Source organism: Pristis pectinata, chromosome 5, assembly GCF_009764475.1.
Source record: "Pristis pectinata isolate sPriPec2 chromosome 5, sPriPec2.1.pri, whole genome shotgun sequence".
In the NCBI taxonomy this organism is placed as follows: Eukaryota; Metazoa; Chordata; class Chondrichthyes; order Rhinopristiformes; family Pristidae; genus Pristis; species Pristis pectinata.
This window is the reverse complement of record NC_067409.1, coordinates 85,063,439-85,085,824: the sequence shown is the minus strand read 5'-3', so window position 1 is coordinate 85,085,824 and position 22,386 is coordinate 85,063,439. Positions and strand designations below refer to the sequence as shown.

At 42.3% G+C, this 22,386-nt stretch overlaps 1 protein-coding gene across 5 annotated transcripts in view; it reads right to left on the bottom strand.

The window, feature by feature from the left end:
• Positions 1-22,386, bottom strand: part of LOC127570353 (catenin delta-2-like) — a 909,541-nt gene that overhangs the window by 209,586 nt on the left and 677,569 nt on the right. For all 5 annotated transcript variants that reach the window (XM_052015821.1, XM_052015822.1, XM_052015825.1 and 2 more), the window contains 5 exons: positions 17,014-17,048; positions 16,427-16,543; positions 16,030-16,214; positions 10,341-10,884; positions 3,183-3,377 (listed from right to left, as the gene is read on the bottom strand). In XM_052015821.1, the coding sequence (XP_051871781.1) occupies positions 3,183-3,377; positions 10,341-10,884; positions 16,030-16,214; positions 16,427-16,543; positions 17,014-17,048 (1,076 nt within the window). The remainder of the gene's footprint in view (positions 1-3,182; positions 3,378-10,340; positions 10,885-16,029; positions 16,215-16,426; positions 16,544-17,013; positions 17,049-22,386) is intronic.

The window sequence follows — 22,386 nt, the reverse complement described above, 5'->3', positions numbered from 1 at the left end:
GTATGAGAGATGAATGAAAAGCCAGAGTTGGGCTTCAGGGAGATTACAGAACTACAGGAGACTACAGTTATGAGAAAAGGAGAAGGCCATGGAATGATTTCAAAATAAGGATGAGAATTCTTAAATTGTCCTAATTTAAATGTGGGCCTTGGTACATCAGTGAGCAAAGGGTTGAATGCAGTTGGAACTTGCTGTGAATTGAAAGATGTACATCCGAGATTTGGCTATGTCCAAGTTCATGGAGTGTGGAAGATGAGCCAGGAGTGCGGAAGATGAACCAGGAGTGCATTAGCACAGTCACACCTGAAACTCGTTTTAGTATCAAGAGGAGGAAATCAAGAACGGTTGAGGAAGCCCACTGCAGAGTTGGTGCCTGAAGGACTAATTATAAAGAAATATATGACAAGACCTGTCCAAATATTGGGAGGGCCTGGAAGCAGCTAGGCAGAGAGGTTGCAACTTTAATGAGATATCTATAAAAATGCTTAGTCCTGTACCAAATCTGGCAATGTGTAAATTTAGTTACATACAAATTCAAAAGCTTATGCTACTTAATGAATGTCTTGGTACATCAGCAATCATAATTTTGTTTAGATAAATTGCCTTTACACATGAAAAACAACATTTTTGAGAAATGTCTTGAAACATTTAGGCTTGTTATCCCTGATGGGAATATTTCCACTCATGGCTATCACTCATTTTGGCTAGCTCCTGGATGAAGTACAATATGGGTAAGGAATAATGATTCCCCTGCAACTTGGCCAGGAATTTCCTCTGGCAGCATGCCAGAAACCGTGTGAACACACAGAAAAAACTCTCTGGCAGAGTTCTGTCAATGGAAACAAAACAACTCCCAGGAAATTCCAGACATCTTCAGCACCTATTTCAGGACAGGATTGACCAGAGGACAATTTGACAATTTTTTTATTTTCTCATGGCTGCTTAGGTACCAAGCAGCCATGAAATTCCCTCCTAAACCTCTCAATCTTTCAAAGGATGCTCTTTAAATATTATAAATGCCTGTTGATTACAGTCCTATTACATACCTTGGGGCATCTTTACTACATTCAAGGTGATAGCGAAATAAAAGTTTTTATCATCAACTGTTAAATGACTCTGATTAGCATGAGTAGTGATGAAGTTTTAGTTTCCTTTCAATCAATAAGCATGGTCACTGGTGGAAGCATTTTCTAAATAACTATCACTGACTTTAAGGGCATCCTGTGTTTGTTTGCATGAATACACTCAAAAGGATGGATAGTTAGTTTGCAGAGTTTATGAATAGAAAATGTTGTCCGTGTGAGAACCAGCAACTCAATTGTGTGTGGCTGTATGATTAGTATGCAACCCTCTTGAGCTGTCCTTGAGTTTCCAGCAAAGATTAATTCAGGACTGCTGTAAGCAACCATGGAGAAAATTCTTAAAGGCTTTACAAAGATTAAGTGCTAAAAATTTCCATGAACACTTTTCTGCTGATTAACTATAAAAATAGTTAACAAAATCCTCTTTGACATTCATTTGGGTTATGAAGAGTTAGTTCACTTTCTGGTTAGTGAGGGATTAGCAGAGAATTTAACCAACTATTGGTTGTGAAGGGGAGGGGAATTTGTGGGGGGCAGAACAGTTGGCCTTGTGATGAAGCCCCAAGAATATTTTTTCTTATTTATTTGTACTCAGATGTGAGTGTTCCAGGTAACACTAGTATTTGTTGTCCATCCCTAATTGTCCTTGAGGTGAGGAGTCAACCAAGCATCAACCATACAGATAGATTTGGAATCACCTAAAGGCCAAACCAAGTAGAGATAGTAAATTTCACGTTAGTGAAATGGCTAGGCTTTAGGGCAAAGCGGTAATTTCATGGCTACTGCTATATTGCTTGGCTTGTATTTGAAGTTAAAATTGGATTTCCCAGCTCCCTTAGAGGGATACACACTTGTGTCTCCAGAACAATGGCCCAGAACTCTACCAGCTAGTCCAGTAACTTAACTGCTATCCTACCATGCCACTTGGTAAGCTATATCTTAGATTATGCCCAACTGGAGATGGAACCCTAAAATTTTGTGGAGCAAATGGGCTGCAGTTACGCTAAGGTGGACTGCTGGATTGTTGTTGGGTAGGAGAACACATCCTGAGGGGTCATTGGTGATAATGGTTTTAAAGGAAAACTACGATGTTTCACTTTCACTACAATTATATTTTTTAAATCAGAAATTAATTATTCTGACTGCGTCTGAAGTACTGCACTCACATTTCCTGCTCAATAACGTAACCAAGCTAAACCATATATAGTTACTTACCCAGAGCGGATCTGATGATCACAACAAATTCCATTCCAACTGCTGTCAATATAACTTGTTTCCAGTGCAATGTTCGAGAGACAGCAGGATAATAAGCAATATCAAATGCCATCCTTCATACAAAATCCCTACTAATCTGTCATGTCCCATGGATGAGACATTAACTGAGATCCCATCTGCTGTTGCAAAAATGAGAAATCAATGATCCCCTGGGAATATGTCCCCATGACAGAGGTGCCTAAGACCAGAGGGCTTAGGTTTAAAATGAATTGTATGAGGTTTGGGGAGTGGATTCTGAGATAGTATTTTCTTTCCACTCAGACAGTGATTGCAGTCTGAAATGTACTGCCTGCAAAGTGGTGGAAGCAATACTCTTGCAACATTTCAAAAGCATCCAGATGACTACTTGAATCACCAAAGCAGGACCAAGTGCTGATAAACGGGATTAGTATACATAGGTACTCGATAGTTGCATGGAAATGGTGGGTTGAAGGACCTGTTCATGTGCTCTATAACAATGATTAAGAGCAAGGTACTTCTCCCTGGTGTCCAGGCCAATAATTATTCCTTAACGTCACTACCACTGGTTAGTATCTCTCAGCTGTTTATGAGACGTTGTTGTGAGCAAATTGGCAGCAACATTTCCTCCATTACAACACTGATCATAATTTGAAAAGTACTGAATCGGCTGTACTGAAATGACTTGGGATGTCTCAAAGCAGTGGAAGATGTTATATGAATACAAGTTTATTCATCAGGTATGACCGCTCACTGGGAACTGTGCTTCAAGTTAATGGCTGTGCAAGTGTGGCAATGGGCAGATGTATAACTTATTAAAATATGATACTGATAACAAGCATGATAGCTTTACATATTTCACTGTACCTGTACTCGTGCGATAAGTCCCTGTAAGAGATGTCTGCAGCGGGTCTCCTTGACTTTGACTGAGACTCCTCAAAGGGGGCTTTTGATAAACTCTATCTTCGTATATGGGGTCAATGTGGTGCTCTGGAGACTGCAGCGGGCGCAGGTCTGGGCCCAGGTGGCTGTGCTGGCTGCTGTAAGAAGCCCGGGAACTGGCTGTTATGCACGAGAGAAAACAAGAGTTTGAGTGTGCAAAATCCATAATCAATAAAAGCACTATTGAAGATGCATGGATTCTGGCCTAGAAATTGCCTACTACCTATTAATAGCATCAAAACAGTACAGTGTGAAAGTCCCATTTAGAGCAAAACCTTCAATTCTAAAGTTCACAGAACAGAGCAGTTGGGGTTCTCTGCTATGTCAGCAACTCTGTTCATTCAAATTCTTGCAGATGCTGACATTTAGTCCAGCAGATGCGATCAAGACAGCTGTCTCCTGAAGGGACATGCCTCATAACAAACAGCACTCTTCTACCTACTAAGTAATGTTGCTACTTATCATCGCTGAAAGAAGGAATGGCAGAGATCTCTTAGGGGGTAGGGGGATTCTGAGGTCTCAGGGACCTGGTGAAAACAGTACCTGCCGGAGGTAAGCTTTTGTGTGATACTCTAGGGCTACAGTTAGGAACACCTGGCTGGAGGTTGCCAGGGAGGAAACCACATGAACACTTGCACTTTGGGGAAGCCTGCAGTGCAGGCAAATGTGTGGCCACACTCTGCCTGCTGCTTGGGCTGAAGTCTTCGTTCTTTGAGTATGGAGTTCGGGTGACCTCCCTGATACAATAGTAAGCAGCAAACCACGAGGTGTGGCAAAGGTCAGCCGCAAGTGCCTGGCATGACTGCAAGGCTGAGAGTGATCATGATCTCCATGAGTGAAGTAGCCCAGGCACACAGGAAGTCAAAGATCTCACTGAGATCAAAGAGGTCAGTTGACCTCTAAAATAACACCGTTTCAGGAGAAACAGGGTTAATAAAACCTGGCTGTTCCCAGAGTAAAAACAAAAGAGGTCATTTTTTCCCAAATCATTGACACCGAGGATAATACTGGAGATAAACTTTGGGGATTGCACTACAGCTAAAATCTTTTGGGGGAGTTTTACACTTAAGAAAGATGCCTGCTCAAACAAAAATCCTGCTGGAAAGTCAGCAGCTGAACTTCCCAGTGAGTGCTAAGACTTCCCAGGAATGGGCATGATATTGCATGGACCTTGGTTAAGACAAATTTCAACAGCAAAGCCCTGTTTCCTCTGGAGTTGCACAGACAAATCTCTAGGCCTCAGTCTCTGCCAGTGACACATGCAGCTAGTCCTTGACTCGATATGAAATCGAGGCCCCTTATCCATTTCTTTAGGAAATTAGATGTGGTCACAATCACCGAGAAGGATGTGGGGAGATGGTTTGGGGAGAGCTGGGGCGGTTTGGGGGGGGGGGGTGAAAAACCTATCTGGTTAAATAATACCGTTCACGGCTGAAAATCTGTTATCCTTACCCTGCCTTAACTAAATATCACTCCAATGGACTCAAAATAGCCTTGTTAACCCAGGAAGCTACTCAATTCAGAGGCAATTACAGATAGGTAAAAAGTGATGTGAATGACTAAACAGACAGACACACATTGACATACGACAAATTGATATTGGACATTCCCTGAGAAGGCAAAATGATGGTGGCTTAACCAGACTGTTCTTGTGCACCATGTGTCTATACAGTGCCTTTAATGGAATTCCAAGGTTCTTCACAGGAGGATGACCAAAAAAAAATTAGACATTGAGCACATAATCAGATTTTACAACAAGTGACTGAATGTTTGATCAAAGAGCCTCAAAAGGTTTCCTAAAGGATGAATTGTTAGAGAGATGGAGAAGTTTGGTTTGGTAATTTCAAGGCTGAAGGCACAAATCGGAAAACTGAGCTGAGGGCTGTACAATGAGAAGATTACAGAGACAAGGAAGGGTGAGGCCAAGTAGTATTCAAAGACATGGATGTGGATGTTAAAATTGAGGCACTGCTTTAATGGAAGCCAGCTGAGATTAGTGGGTAATGGGTAACCAGGACTTAGTGCAAAAGGATATAGTCAGCAGAAATTTGAATGGGCTCAAGTTTATGCAAAACGTATGGAGGGAGGCTGGCCAGGAGAGCATTAGAGTACTCAAGCACAGAGGCATGGCATGGCTCTGGGTTATAACAGAAGATGAGTTGAGGTCAGTGCTGCATTCCTGTTATAAATGCTCTGGGTGACGGCTGAGCTAAGTGGCTCAAAGCTCACCTCTGGGTCAAATATGACGTCAAGGTTTTGAACACTGTGGTTCTGCCTCAGCCAGTTGTAGGGGGTGGGAGTCAGAGGCTAGTGGGTGGAGTTTGTGATGGAGAGTATTAGGCTTCCCCCTTGTACTTGAAGGAAATTTCTGGTCATCCTGTACTGGAAGCTACACAAGCAGTGGAACCATTTAGAAACAGCAAAGGGACTGAGAGAGAAGTAGTAAGTTTGGAGCAGGGTGTTGCCAGTGTAAATGTAAATGACTGTGGCTGTCTTTTTGAACATTGTTACCTTGAAGCCAAGGGAGTGAAAGAAACTTGAAAATAAGTCATCTGACTGCAATTTCAGAAAGACCTGCATAAAAATCAGCAGGGATTTTTTAAACTGAAATTTTATATACCTATGCAAAGGGGAAAAAAAGATCAACTGAATAAAGCAGTAATAATTCACTGATCATATCACTGAGGCAGTCAATGTGCAGGGATCAGGAACAAGACACACAACTTTGACGGACTTGGCTTTGTTTGACATCAGAACCAGCTGCCCAATAAGGAAAGGGTTCCACACCCAAAGATTGTGCATAAAAGTCACCATCCGGAAAAGCAAAAGGCCACCAGGGGTATGAATATGGGGAATGTGTGCGTCCATGTGTAATAACTGTGAAAGTGAACTTGGGTGAGAGACAGAAACCAGTGGGTGTGGGCAGCACAGATGTGGCGAGAGAGTATGTGAGGGAAAAACAGATGCATGTGTTAGGAAATACAAGTATGAGAGCATACACAAGTGAGAAGGCAACTCTGATTATGCATGAGAAAGCACACCGTGAGAAAGCATTTGTCCATTTATTTTGAAGGAGGATGAGTAACCGTATGTACATTGAATTTTCTGTCAAGAATACTGGACAGATGCATAAGACCATGGCATTAGGGTGAACTGATACATGATTCATTAAACTGGAACAGAGTTAGCAGAACTGAGACAGCTCCAGTCCAGTCACCTGACACTACTATGTAACATAGATAATAAAAGTGAAATCACATTGGCAGACTCTGATACAATGAATTAATGCAAATAATTAAAGCCTATTTTGAATTATATTTGGGTAAAATGAGGACCCTACAGTGAGCATTGGCCAGCAGCTGTGATCTTGATGAACGACGAGAAGGTCACCTCCCACTAACAGCTGCAGGAGGCTTAGAGGAGTAATGATTGGGCTGTGGGAACTGATTGCATAGGGAAGTGATTGCTGATTGCAGCAAGCATTGCTTCAAATTAAAGACTCAGTTCCGCAGTTTTGACTCTGAGAGCTAGAGATGAGAGTATGCTGATGGGAAAATGCATCCATAGTATTCCTTAAAGTACTGTTCTGCATCACAAGCAACATCAGATATAATCAACAGTAATTAGCTCCACTAAATCAATCTATTGTCTTGTACATATCACGTTTGCACAGCTTCCTGTTTTAAGGTTTTCTCCCTTCATCAGTTGGGGTGGTAGAATCTCTTGGGTTGTTTTCTGATTGACTACTTTTATTCTGCAATTGTTGTAAATTAACAAGAGTGTTCCAAGTAACGAGACTTGCCTTTTGACAGAATGACTTTCATTTTCTGTGAAGCATCTTTCATAACAATAGATCAAACAACGCAGCCAATCAAGTAATTTTGAATTGTAGTCACTATTGCAATGAAAGTCACTGTATCTGACAGTGGTCCTTGTACTTGGTGGTGAGTCACAGTGGCAGCACACTTCAGGATAGGAGTAGGACATTTAGCCTGCGGGTCTCTTCCACCATTCTATTACACCATGGGTGATTTGCTGCTTAACTTCATCCTTCCAGTATGGGATGAGGTCCCTCACACCTTTAACTGGCAAATTGCCCACTATATTCATGACTTTTTGGAGAGGAGAGAAAACACTCTATTTCTATTATTCTTTGTAGATAAAAGTGCTTCCTGATACCATCCATGAAGGGCATAATTTCTAAATTATGTCACCTCATCTTGATTTCCACACTAACGATTGTTTCTCTGTACTTAACCTGTTAAATTCTTTTATCATCTGAAACACTTTGCTGATAGCACTCAATTTTCATCGCTCCCAAGGATGCAAGCCGAATTTCTGTAAACTATCTTCACAATTTAAGCCCTCGATCATTCTGGTGGAGCTCCCTTAAAAGCCAATATATTTTACTGAAAAGTGGTACCAAAACTGAATGCAAAGCTTTAGCTCATGCTTCTCAATATTGTATTTTTCTCTGAAGTCAGAGGGTAGTAAGGGAACATCACATTTTATGTTGGCATGACTATCCTCAATAGGTAGGTAGTTGATTGCTGACTGGATTGCCTCCTGGCTTTGGAAAAAATTGTTTGACAGAACTGTCCACATTGATATTGGCTGGATGAGAAGCAAAAGCAGCATTTTCATTTGAGTAATTACCCTGTTAACTCTGTAACACTGGATATTATATTCTCATGGAATGGTGGAACAGAGCCAGCAGCTGCATGATTTATTGTTTCTGTGATGTCATGGTTTAATTCTGAACTAAAGGGAAAAATGGCACATGAATAAAGAGCTTTCTAGCATTATACAACATAATTGCAAACCTATTATTGTTGAGCAGCTTGCTGGGACAGTCAAGACAAGCAAAGATGTGAACCTCCAGTGGTTTCCACCTCTTTCCTAAAGTATTTTAGTTTTGTGATTCCCTATGCCAGAGTTGTCTGGATACATCAGTGCTATATCTTCAGTCAGCTGTGCAGGACAGGTCCTGTCTGACCAACCTATTGGAGTTTTTTGAAGAAATCACAGGTAGGGTGGATAAGGGAAAGGCGGTAGATGTTGTGTATTTAGACTTTCAAAAGGCCTTCGATAAGGTGCCTCACAAGAGACTGATTAATAAGATGAGAGGTCATGGAATTATGGGCAGGGTAGCAAAATGGGTGGAGAATTGGCTGGTTGGCAGGAAGCAAAGGGTGGAAATAAAAGGATCTCGTTCTGGTTGGTTACCGGTTACTAGTGGTGTGCCGCAAGGGTCGGTGTTGGGGCCTCTCCTTTTTACCTTGTACATCAATGATTTGGATGATGGAATAAATGGTTGTGTGGCTAAGTTTGCGGATGACACCAAGATAAGTGGAGGAGTAGGGAGCATAGAGGAAATAGAAAGAATGCAGAGGGACCTAGACAGTTTAGGAGAATGGGCAAGGAAATGGCAGATGAGATTCAATGTTGAGAAATGTGCAGTTGTACACTTTGGAAGTAGAAATAAGCGGGTAGATTATTATCTAGAAGGAGAGAAGATTGATAGTGCGGTAGTACAAAGGGACTTGGGGGTACTCGTACAAGATACCTTAAAAGTTAACCACCAGGTTGGATCGGTGGTTAAGAAAGCGAATGCTATGTTGGCATTCATCTCGAGAGGTATAGTGTATAAAAGTAAGGAAGTGTTGATGAGGCTCTACGGGGCGCTAGTGAGGCCTCATTTGGAATACTGTGCGCAGTTTTGGGCCCCGCATCTTAGGAAGGATGTGCTGACGTTGGAGAGGGTTCAGAGGAGATTTACGAGAATGATTCCAGGAATGAAAGGGCTTAAGTATGATGAGCGTTTGTCGGCTCTTGGACTGTACTCGCTGGAGTACAGAAGGATGAGAGGGGACCTCGTAGCGACATTTAAAATGTTGACAGGTAAGGATAGAGTAGATGTGGCTAGGCTGTTTCCCTTGGTGGGCGTGTCCAGGACCAGAGGGCACAATCTTAGAATTAGAGGGTACAGTTTCAAGACAGAGATGAGGAGAAGTTTCTTTACCCAGAGGGTGGTGAAATTGTGGAACTCCTTGCCACGCACAGCAGTGGAGGCCAGATCAGTGGGGGTATTCAAGGAGGAGATAGACAGATATCTAAATAGTCAGGGTATCAAGGGATATGGGGATAAGGCTGGCAAATGGGATTAGAATAGTTTTTTTTTCTCTCTCTTTTTTCCCACCCCATTTCTTTTTCCCTTTTCCTTGGAGCAGACTCGATGGGCCGAATGGCCTGCTTCTGCTCCCTTATCTTGTGATCTTGTGAAAGAAACATGATGTACCTTCAGTCAACTGTGGTGGACAGAAACAAATACAAGTTATATTGGAAAAGGAAGCCCTTGATGTGGTAATATCATCCTGACTGGTGAAAAGTCAGTAAGCAGGAAAAACTCATCTTGGAGGGGAGCAGAAGACCACTTCTTCTGGTGCAGCCTCCCATGATAAACCAGTGGGACCTGAAGATTACTGTGATTGGATGTTACATGGCCAACTCTTACACTGTTTCTGAATCAACTTATGAACTGCTTCCCAGCTACCAAGGAATACCCGATAACCATTTGACCCATTTTATGTAATGGTCGTTAAGGGCTTTGTTGTATCACAGTCAGTGAAATGTAATGTGAACTCTAATCAAGTGGAATCTTAACCATTTGCTGCAACATCTACAAATAAAATTGCAACTGGGAAAGCTGTTAAAAAATAAGGAAGTCAGAGAACTTGTGAGAATGTGGAGCTCACTACTACATGGAATGCCCTTTAACATTAAAATTCCACACAACATGTGGTCCATGATATTGCAAGTTCCATATTCTCACTACCTTTGAGTAGAGAGATTTCTCATAATTCCATATTGCCCATACTGTATTCATGGCAACCCAAACAAAACCCTTCATTACTGAAAAAGATTTCTATTAAGTCACTCCTCTGAAGAGAGGAGCAGCTCCAGACTATTCAGTCTTTCCTGATTGTTTTAACCTCCCATTTTCTCCTTTACACAATCCTGTCCCTGGGAAGGTAATGACATCTCACCAAATGATGAGCGTGTCCGAGCATCAAACTGGATTACCTGCTAGGCTGCCAGGCCTCTGTAAGGTACTCCGTTCGTACAGCTCTTGCGGGTGCTTGCTGTATGGATCAGACGTGTGGGTGAGGCGCTTGGTGGGCGAGAGTGTAGCGTAGCTGGGCTGGGCCGAGCTAGGCTGGTGTGCAGGCGAGGTCACAGCATTGGCTGGGGGCGAGGGGGAGAGGGCGGCTGAGGACACCGCAATGTTGACTGGTGAACTGGTGCTGTAGGACTTGGACAGACGGCTGGGAGAGGCCGTCTGCTTGGGGGAGGCGAGGCGCTGGGTGGTGTAGACGCCACTCTCGGCAGCTGAGCCTGCCCGCTGGAGCTTGGGTGGTGAACCCGTCCGCTGTAGGGACATGGGTGAGCTCACTCTCTGAGCAGGCAGTGTGGCACTGACGTAGTAGACAGAAGATGGATGCTGCGCTTCTGGCAGGCGGAACGCACTGCCATGACTCGGCACAAAGGTGTCCCTTGACTGCGGTGCAGAGTGAGATGGGGAGGATTCAGATCCTGATGTACGACTGCTGTCACCAGGTCGGTTAACCTGTGGGGGAAAACAATGGAAAGAGAAATCAAATTTATACTGCACTAGCGATAATAACCTTAAATCATATATTGCTTCACAGAATGGTGAGAGATTGGATAATGAGCCCCAGAAGGAGGTAGCGGAAGAATGAATGAAAGCACAACGAATTGTCTCAGCAAAAGGCAGAACAGTTTAAGTAGAGAATTCCAGAGCCGAAGGCTGAAACATTCAAAGATAATTCTGCTCATGGAGAGAAATATAAATTCAGGCACGCACAGGGTCAGGAATCTGAGGATTTGAGGTTACGGAAGTAGGGAAACACAAGGGTAAGAATTGCAAATTTGACAAATTGTCAGACTGAAATCCAGTGTAACTTGGTTGTATTGGATTGACAGGTCCAAGTCAGGCCAGGGCAGCAGAGTTGAGAATAAACTGAAGTTTATGCAATGCATTTAATACAGTAAAATATCCTAGAGCACTTCACATGAGAACCATCAGGCAGAAATTTAACATCAAGCCACACTGGTGTGGGACCAAAAGCTTGGTCAACAAGGTAATTTCAAGTAGCCATTAAAATATGTGGATAGGTTAAGTGAGCGATACAGAGAGCCTAGGGTCTGATTAGCAGATGGAAATGGGATCTCATGGTGGGGTCAAGAGGATAAGAAAGCAACATATATTAAGGGAACGAAAGCAGGGAAGTAAAATTCTTGAAGAGAAGAAAATGTGTGTTTTTATCCATGAAAAACAATAATGATCCTTCCATCCTTTTTGCCAGCTGTAGGAGAGTGATCTATTCTCCAACACCAAAGTTACTTGTGCAAAATATTTACTGTTTGATACCAAAACTTTGGCCAGTCTTTTAGAAACTTCAATAACATTCTGACCCTTGTGTTGTGGGGTCTCACCTTTGGGGGTCAGTGGGAAAATAGAAACATATTGTGTTTTCAGTTTGTGCTGACGTAAACCAACCAATCTCAAGGCAAAGTCAATCCTCCAACATTATCCTAATATCTTTGGAAATTAAAGGTTAATCTCCTGGAATGTGCTAAGATTGAATAATGGAAAAAAAGCTAGCATTAATTTCCCTGATTGCTTTCTTTGTTGGAAAAATATTGTAGTTCGGGAAAATAACTGATCGTTTGATGAAGTGGGAGGTCATTTGATGAGACTGCCATGACAACACCCAAAAATATATACATTGAGGCTGCCAAATTAGAAAACATAAAAGCCCTTTCATAAATACACTAGATGTTCACAGGAGTCAGTGAACACCAAGTGTATCATGGCTTAGGGTAACATTCTTACTTCCATGAAATCTGTGCATTCCACTGCACTATTACAGGATGAGAAAGTGAAGGGGTGGGAAGAGAAGTGCAGTAGTGATTGGGGATTCATTGGTTAGGGGAACAGATAGGATATTCTGTAGATGAACACAAGGCTCCTGGATGGTATGTTGCCTCCCAGGTGCAAGGGTCAGGAGACATCTCAGATTGAGGTCCACAGCATTCTTAAGGGGGAGGGTAAGTAGCCAGAAGTCATGGTCCACATCGGCATCAATGACATAGGCAGGAAGGGTGATGAGGTCCTGCAAAGTGAGTTCAGGGAGTTAAGTGCTAAGTTAAAAGACAGGACCTCCAGGGTTGTGATCTCAGGATTGCTACCCATGCCACGTGCTCCTGAGGCAAGAAATAGGAAGATCGTGCAGCTTAACATGTGGTTAAGGAGATGGTGCGTCAGGGAGGGCTTCAGATTTTTGGATCATTGGGCTTTCTTCCAGGGCAGGTGGGACCTTTACAAATGGGACAGTTTGCACCTGATCTGGAGGGGGACCAATATTCTTGCAGGAACGTTTGCTAATGCTGCTCAGGTGGGTTTAAGCTAGAGTTGCAGGGGGGTGGAAACCAGAGTGGCAGGGCAGAAAGTGGAGTGGCTGTGGGAAAAGTAGACATTAAAGCAAAGACAGAAATCGACTGGTTGATGAGCATGGTGGGACCAATGTTCTGAGATGCATTTATTTCAATGCGAGGAGAATTGTAAGGCAGATGAACTTCGAGCATGGATTGGTACGTGGGATTATGATGTTGTAGGCCATTAGTGAGACTGTGGTTGCAGGAGGGGGCAGGACTGGCAGCTCAATGTTCCAGGGTTCCGATGTTTTAGACTTGATAGAAAGGGAGGTATTAAAGGGGGGAGGGGTGGCATTACTCATCAGGGAAAATGTCACAGCAGTGCTCAGAGAGGATATAACCAGAGGGCTCATCTACTGAGGCAATATGGTTGGAACTGAGGACTAAGAAAGGGATGATCACATTAATGCAACCTCTATTATAGATCTCCCAATAGTCAGCAGGATTTAGAGGAACAAATTTGCGGACAGATAGCAGACAGTTGCAAGAAAAATAAGGTTGTGATTGTAGGTGATATTAACTTTCCACATATTGACTGGGACTCCCATACTATAAAGGGATTGGATTGGATCGAGTTTGTCAAATGTGTTCAGGAAAGTTTCCTTAATCAATAAGTAGAGGTCCCATCTAGAGAGAGTGTGATACTGGATCTCCTCTTAGGGAATGAGACAGGGCAGGTGACAGAAGTGTGTGTAGGGGAACACTTAGGATCGAGTGATCATAATTCCATCAGTTTCAAGATAATTATGGAGAAGGATAGGACTGGTCCTCGGGTCGAGATTCTAAACTGGAGTAAGGCTAATTTTGATGGCATCAGAAGGGACCTGGCAGGCATGGATTGGGATAGGCTGTTTTCCTGGCAAAGAGATGCTTGGTAAGTGGGAGGCATTCAAAATTGAAATATTGAGAGTACAGAATCTGTATGTTCCTGTTAGAATAAAAGGCAAGGCTAGCAGGTTTAGAGAACTTTGGTTATCAAGGGATATTGAGGCCCTGGTAAAAAAAAAAAGAAGGTGGCGCATGTCAGGTATAAGCAGTTAGGATCAAATGAGGTGCTTGACAAGTATAAGAAATGCAAGAGAACACCTAAGAGAGAAATCAGGAGGGCAAAAAGAAGACATGAGGTTGCTCTGGCAGACAGGGTAAAAGAGAATCCCAAGGGTTTCTATAGATAAGTGAGAGAAAAGGGTAGCAAGGGACAAAAATTGGTCCTCTTGAAGATCAGTGTGGTCATCTATGCATGGAGCCGAAAGAGATGGGGAAATCTTAAATGAATTTTTTGCATCTGTATTTACTCTGGAGACAGACACAGAGACTATAGAAATGAGGAAAAAGAGGTAGTGAAGTCATGGACTGTATTCAAATTACAGAAGAGGAGGTGCTGGCTGTCTTGAAGTGAATTAAAGTGATAAATCCCCAGCGCCTGACAAGGTGTCGCCTCGGACCTTGTGGGAGGCTAGTGCAGATATTTAAAATGTCCTTTGCCATGGGTGAGGTGCCTGAGGACTGGAGGACAGCAAATGTTATTCTGTTGTTCAAGAAAACTCTAAGATAAGTCAGGAAATTATAGGACGGTGAGCCTGACGTCAGTCATGGTTAAGTTACTGGAAAGTATTCAAAGGGACAGGATATATAGTATTTGGATAGACAGGGCCTGATTAGGGATAGTCAACGTGGCTTTGTGTGGGTAGGTCATGTCTAACCAATCTTATAGAGTTTTCAAGGAGGTTACCAAGAAGGTTGATGAAGGAAAGGCAGTGGACGTCGTCCACATGGCCTAAGCAAGACTTTTGACAAAGTCCCACATGGGAGGCTGGTCCAGAAAGTTAAGTCACTTGGCATTCAGGGTGAAGTAGCCAATTGGATTCAACATTGGCTTAACGGGAGAAGCCAGAGAGTGGTAGTAGATGGTTGTCTCTCTGACTGGAGGCCTGTGACTAGTGGTGTGCCACAGGGATCAGTGCTGGGTCCGTTGTTGTTTATTATCTATATTAATGATTTAGATGACAATGTGGTAAACTGGATCAGCAAATTTGCAGATGACACCAAGATTAGGGGCATGGTGGACAGAGAGGAAGGCTATCAAAGCTTCAGTGTGATCTTGACCAGCTAGGAAAATGGGCTGAAAAATGGCAGAGGGAATTTAATGCAGACAAGTGTGAGGTGTTGCACTTTGGGAGGACAAACCAAGGTAAGACTTACACAGTGAATGGTAGGGCTCTGACGTGTGCAGTAGAACAAAAGGACCTGGGAATACAGATCCATAGTTCCTTGAAAGTGGCATCACAGGTAGACAGGGTCGTAAAGGGAGCGTTTGGCACTTTGGCCTTCATAAATCAGGGCATTAAATACAGGAGTTGGGATGTTACATTGAAGTTGTACAAGACGTTGGTGAGGCTGAATTTAGAGTATTCTGTGCAGTTCTGGTCACCTACCTACAGGAAAGATATTAAGTAAGCTGGAAAGACTGCAGAGAAAATTTACAAGAATGTTGCCGGAACTTGAGGACCTGAGTTATAGGGCAAAGGTGAATAGGTTAGGAATTTACTCCCTGGAGCGCAGGCAAATGACAGGAGAGGGGTATTGATAGGGTGAATGCATGCAGGCTTTTTCCCTAAGGTTGGGTAAGACTAGAACTAGAGGACATAGGTTTAGGATGAAAAGGTGAAATATTAAAGGGGAAATCTGAGGGGAAACTTCACTCAGAGGGTGGTGTGAGTGTGGAAGGAGCTGCCAGTGGAAGTGGTAGATGCGGGTTTAATTGTAACATTTAAGAGAAGCTTGGACAGGTAGATCGATGGGAGGGGTTTGGAGGGATATGGTCCAGGTGCAGGTAGATGAGACTAGGCAGAAGATCAGGTGGCATAGACTAGATGGGCTGAAGGGCCTGGTTCTGTGCAGTAGTACTCTATGACTCTAAGTCAGACTGAAGCCCAGCCTATCCTTTCAGGTGAACATTAAAAAATATCCCATGGAAAAATAGCTGTTCTCCCTGGTGCCCTGGCTAATATTAATCTCTTAACCAAAACTGAACAAACATTTTACCTGTTCATTTATCTCACTGTTGTCTGTTGGATCTTGCTGTGCACAAGTTGGCAATTGATTTTCTACATTACAGCAATGACTACATTTCCTATGTACTATAGACTGCTTGAGATGTCCCGAGAGTATGAATATCATTATAAATGCAAGGTTTTCTCTTACGCCTGTTTTCTTACTGTTCACATAATTTTCATAGAATTATATGAAGTACCTGCCCATAGCTATGGATGCCAACACCCGCTCCAACCTGACCACTCGAGGTCCTCCCAGAGAGTTGCGATGCAGCTGAGTCGCCACGGGAGAGAGTCTGGTTGCTATGGTAACTGCCCGAGTACTGGTAGGAGCCTTCTGGGTTGGCATTGATCTGCGAGGCACTCTGGGAGAGAAGACTGGGCCCTGTTCAGAGTCAGTTGAGAGCAATCAGAAGACTTGTCACCAAAGCATGAAGTACATTACTCCATGCCCTTTTCTGACCCAATATAATTTAAGCCTTGCAACCTTCAAGAACGAGGCTACTGCACTCACCTATGTGAGTGAGATGGATAGTTAGCAACTCATTCAACTAACCAAACAATGATGAGTTAAGTATTAAATTAACTTAATTTCACCTTCACTGGAAGAGTATTCGCGATGATCCAGTATACCCGATTCTTGCAGGGACCTTAGGCAGGAGTCTACCAGCTCCAAGCCGCTGGCAATTTCATCGTCCGCACCTTTCTGTGCATCTGAGGTTTGTACATGTGGTTCACAAAGAGAAAAAGAGTGAATGGCAGAGTGATTAAAATACTCTTGCCCTAATCTGATACTCTGAGATAATAATAAGCTTGAGAGACTTCCTCTGTTCATTGCATAGAAATTAGCTCAATACTTACTCCTCCAATTACATCCTAAAAATAAATGGCACTCTGGTGCAACATCACTTGGGACAGTGACCAATTATCGCCAATGTTTCAGTGTGATTCGACAAGCTGCCAATTGAAGAGACCCAGTATAACAGGCCACAGTCTTCCACTGTATGTACACAAAATCTTTTAGTATGAAGCTAATTTTGGGTAGTTAAGCTGCACATAAAAATCAAGGAATTCCATGAAATATTGCTGTGCCTGCAATTGTTCTCCATTGTTCGAAGCCAATGAGGCATGTTTACAGTACTAAACCCTTTCAGATGAAATACTTTTAAAGGAAGAAGGTTTACCTTGTATGTGCCAGCGAAAGGAATCCTCTGTCGAACTGGAGAGACAAAAGTTAGAAATAATATGAATCAGGGTAAGTAGATCATGTGATGTAAATAACACAGTCAACTTAAAATTACAGTAAAACAACAGACTGTATTAAAATGGTACCATTACTGTAAAATATTCAATGTTACTTGATCGTGTGTAATGACAGAAAATTCAACACTGAGCCACACAAGGGGGTGAAGCTTGGCCAGTAGCAGGTTTGAAGGAGCACTTCAAAAGAGGAAGCAGCAGGGACTTCTACAGCTTTGGATCAAGGGAACTGAAGGCATGTTCTTCAATGGCAAAGTACTGAAGATCAGGGAAAAAGACAAGAGACTGCAGATGCTGGAGCATAAAAACAAACCGCTCAAAGAACTCAGCGGGTCAGGCAGCACCTGTAGAGTGAAATGGACAGTTGAGGTTTTGGGTCAAAAACCTTCATCTGGATCAGAGAAGCAGAATTAGTCAGAAGTTACAAACAGAGATGTTGAATTACTGGAGGAGGTGACCGCCTTCCCAATTTCACCTTCCACCATTACAGTGCACTCCACCATGGTTCACAAGATCACCATCACCAGAAACAGGAAACTCAGCCTCCTTTGCTTTTCCAACATTGGAACCATCAATAATGTCCCTGTACACCATCCCTGCTAAAATCAGCTCATTAGCAGTTACTGGTGATCTTCCAGATTGCAAGTTTGGCTACAAGTTGATTAAACTAAGATTCTACTAAGAATATTTTCAATACAAAAATGAGGTGGACGTCCTCTTTTTAAACATCCTTTGAAAGCAAACAAACAGGCCATAAACACAATTCTTTGAAAGCAAAAAAACAGGCCATAAACACAATTCTTTCTAGATCAGTGCTTATTAGAGGTAATGTGAGACTTGCTGCCCATTTTATCCATTTCCACGTATAGCAACTTCCATGAAATGATTGTTCTGCCAGTGGTGGTTGGCTTATCTCAATAGAATAATTTCAATAACATATAATTGGCTCTCTTACAAGAGTTTTCATAGATAAGTAGTTCTTGGAACACAAGTAGGCCATTTGGCTCTTCAAGCCTGCTCCGTCATCCAAGGAGATTGTGGCTGATCATCCTCCTCAACACTATTTTTCTGTCCTACCCACTTATCCCTTGATTCTTCCAGTATCCAGAAATCTATTGGCCTCTGTCTTGATTGCAATCAATGACTAACCTTCTAAAGCCCTCTGGGGTGGAGAATACCAAAGATTCACCTCCTTTTGAGTAAAGAAAGTTCTTCTCATTTCAGTCTACACCTGACCCTTTGAACATTAACATTTCCCAGTCTCTCACCATTTAAAACAAAACTCAGTATTTGTGTATTTTTACTAACAAAGGGGATAACCTCATGTTTTCTTCCGTATTGTACTCTATCTGCCATGTTGTTGCCCTCTTGTCTCTAGTCCCATGAAACCTTCTGGCATCCTTTTCACAATCAATATCCCTATTTAATTTTAAATAATCAGCTAAATTGGAAGGATTACATAAAGCCCCTTAGCCAAATTGTTGATGTGGATTATGAATAGTTGGGGCCCAAGCACCAATTCTGGTGATACCCCACCAACAGCCTGCCAACCGGAGAAGTCCCTGTTTATTCCTACTTGTTGCTTTCTATCTGTCAATCACTCCCCAATTGTGAGGTGGCCTTTCAGATTCAGATTTGTTTATTGTCATATACACCAGGGTGCAAATAAATTCCTTGCTTGCGCGAAGATCACAGACATGGTAATAATAAATACAGTGAATGGTACAAAAATAATAGTGCACTCTGAAGTAGTGCAAAAAGAAATGAAAAAGTGATAATAACGAATAAACGAGAGAGGTAGAATTAAGAGACTGAGAACATGGCAGTGTCACCAGGGATCCTGCAACACCTGAAACCCAGCTTATCACTCTGAATCTGAAGCTCCCTCATGCCAGGCTATTTGGGCAGTGGAAATGGAATTGGAATTGATTTATTATTGTCACTTGAACAGAGGTACTGTGAAAAACTTTTCTTGCATACTGCTCATACAGATCAATTCATTCCACATTGCATTGAGGTACTACAAGGTAAAATAACAGAATGCAGAATGAAGTATTACAGTCACAGTTAAAGTGCAGTGCAGATAGACAATAAGGTGCAAGGTCATAAGTTCATCTTATCATACTAGGGGAACCATTCAATAGTCTTATAACTGCGGTATAGAAGCTGTCCTTGAGCCTGGTGGTACATACTTTCAGGCTTTTGTATCTTCTGCATAATGGGAGAGGGGAGAAGAGAGAATGTCTGGGGTGGGTGGGGCCATTGATTATGCTGGCTGCTTTACTGAAGCAGCGAGAAGTATAGACAGAGTCCCTGGAGGGGAGACCAGTTTCCATGATGTGCTGAGCTGTGTCCACAACTCTCCGCAATTTCTTGCAGTCCCGGGCAGAACAGTTGCCATACCAAGCCATAATGCATCCAGATAGAATGGTTTCTATGGTGCATCGATAAAAATTAAAAGTAGAGCTGCTGGTGAGCTTTCTTGGCCATAGCGTCTACATGATTGGGCCAGGACAGGCCATTGGTGACATTCACTCTTTGGAACTTGAAGCTCTCAACCCTCTCGACCTCAGCACTGTTGATGTAAACAGGGGCATGTGCACCATCCCCCTTCCTAAAGTCAATGACCAGCCCTTTTGTTTTGTTGATATTGAGGGAAAGGTTGTTGTCGTGACACCATGTTGCTAAGCTCTCTATCTCCTTCCTCTACTCCAACTCATCATTATTTGAGATACGGCCCACTACAGTGGTATCACCTGCAAATTTGCAGATAGAGTTCGAGCAGAATCTGGCCACACAGTCCTGAGTGTATAGGGAGTAGAGGACACAGACTTATGGGGCACCAGTGTTGAGAATAATTGTGCTGGAGGTGTTGCTGCCTATCCTTACTGATTGTGGTATGTTGGTCGGGAAGTCAAGGATCCAGTTGCAAAAGGAGGTGTTGAGTACCAGGTCTGGGAGTTTGGTGATGAGATACAGAGAGACAATCTCTTCATTCCCAGCATCACCCCTCAGCCCGCAGTGGCCTGCACACCCTACAGATCCTAAAATGGAAAGCTTTTTCAGCATTTGTGAATTATAGGGGAAGGGAAAGGAAGTAAATATTTTTCCTTAATGGAATGAAAACAAAAATCAGGTGGCTTTTTACAGCAGATAGTCAATTCAGTGCCAGTTCACCTTCTGCAGGCAGTGAGGACGAATATTTACCAACAGGGTTGTTCATACACTCAGTAAGCCCAGCTGGCAGAGCATCTTTGCCAGTGAATGCTTCCATACTTCCTTCCCATGAACTTTACAGATTAATGTTTCAGCAATATTGGAAAATGTTTCACTGTTCTTTTGAGGTCTAATCAAGTAATCTCCTGTGATTCTATCATGCAAGCTCTTATTTCATTTCAACAGCTTCAGCTGGATTTGAAGCCATGTGCTCAATCTATGTTGAGTTTTAAGAAGTGTCTGATATTGCTGTTATCCAGGTTAGTGAATGTCAAACATGGGTACAGTGATAGTGGATGCATTCATTCTTAATACAATTGAGCTGCTATGCATTACGGATGGTGTGATCATCTGGGTTAAGCTGACATAAATCTCCTCTCCTTTCTAGTTGAAGTTCCTTATAAAGTTCTCATTACCAGAAATCAGCAAGGTTTTTAAAATGAAAAACCCTGCATTTCAAAAAAAAAATTTACCACCACTGTGACCAGTTTCTATGGAAAATGGTTGGTGCAGTCTGATACAAGAGACTGCCTGGGATAGATCTGAGGCTGTATTGGTAGATTGTTTCAAAGTGTGCCATTGACCATCTTAGTTCTTTGACTATGCCTTGTCTTAAGTCTTCAAGATCTGTTAAAAACTCCCACCCTCAACAGATAAATTGCAGAGAGTGAACAGAAATCAAACTGGATTGAATTAAACTGAATCTTGAACTTTAGCACCATAGAAATAGTAGACTCGTAGTGCAAAGTTCCAGTCTCTGTGGCATCATCAACTACAAAGGTCATTTCACCAGCATTAACAAAGCAGCAGTTTCTGGCAAGTTGCATAACAATTGTTATTGATTTTTGATGGGCAAAGTGAAAATTCAAATTCCAAGGTTCATTCTGTTTGCACAGCTGATGATGAATTACCTCAGGAACTGAAGTGGTACCTTAGCAACAAGAACACATCAACATGGACAATTACTCAGCTCACAGCACCCACTCAATTCCATAAAATCAGGTCAGTCTATGCAAACAGACATCCAGAGTATTGTTAAACTGAATGAACAATGATGCACCAGGGAAAGTCGATTATAATCAGGATACGCTACCTGATCCTCATACGTGCACATTTAGTGTTTAAAGCCTCACAACAATCTTGGTGCCATTTTAGTTGTGCAAGGACATGATAGTAAGAATTTTAAGTAAAACTTCTTTATGCAGGGCTGGGACTGACGAACCATGAAAAATTGGCTTGAACCAAAGAATGTGTACTGTTAAACTATCTTTTTTTGAAAGACAACTGAAGGGAACAATTTCATGAGAAATCTTTTTGACTGCAGAAAACATGCACACTTATATTTAAAGTTCACACACCAAGTTTAAGCAATGCTGTAGAGCTACCTGAAGCTACTGTAAAGCAATAGGAACATTAGGAACAGGTCGAGGCCATTTAAACTCTTCCACATGAATTGCCATTCAGTTTGATCACGACTCTATTCACCACCTTGATCACATATCCTGCACTACCTTGTCTCAAAATCTGTCAATGTCAATAGTTTATACATCTTCTGCCAAGTAGGCATAGGTCCCATAATTTGAGAACCTCAGTCTCTCACTTGATGTTTCCCCACTGAGAGGGAGACAAAATTAATGGAATAAATCAATCCTATTAATTGTCACAATTTCATACATTCACAGTATTTTCATCAGCATATAACACTACATTCCTTGAAATTCAGATTTGGCAGAGTTTTCTGCTCCCCCTATTAGCATATAAGTATTTTAACCTGAAGCTGATACCACACAAACTAGCTCTTCTAGGGAGAACTGAATATTATAACCCTGCTTCCACTGCATTAACAGTCTTAATGATTGAATCTACACAAAGAAGAAATGATTTATCTGTGGTCAGTCTGATGACAAGTACACCACAGTATCCAAATAAGTGCAATAAGGTATGCATTTGGATAAAATGATAGCAAAAAAACAATCAGATGGTGAACAATAGTTTAATGGATTTTCCTATTTGTTGAGATGAGCAGTTTTAAGTCCAGGAGGTTGAATATGCCTCATCCATGCAACATCAAGCAAGATCAG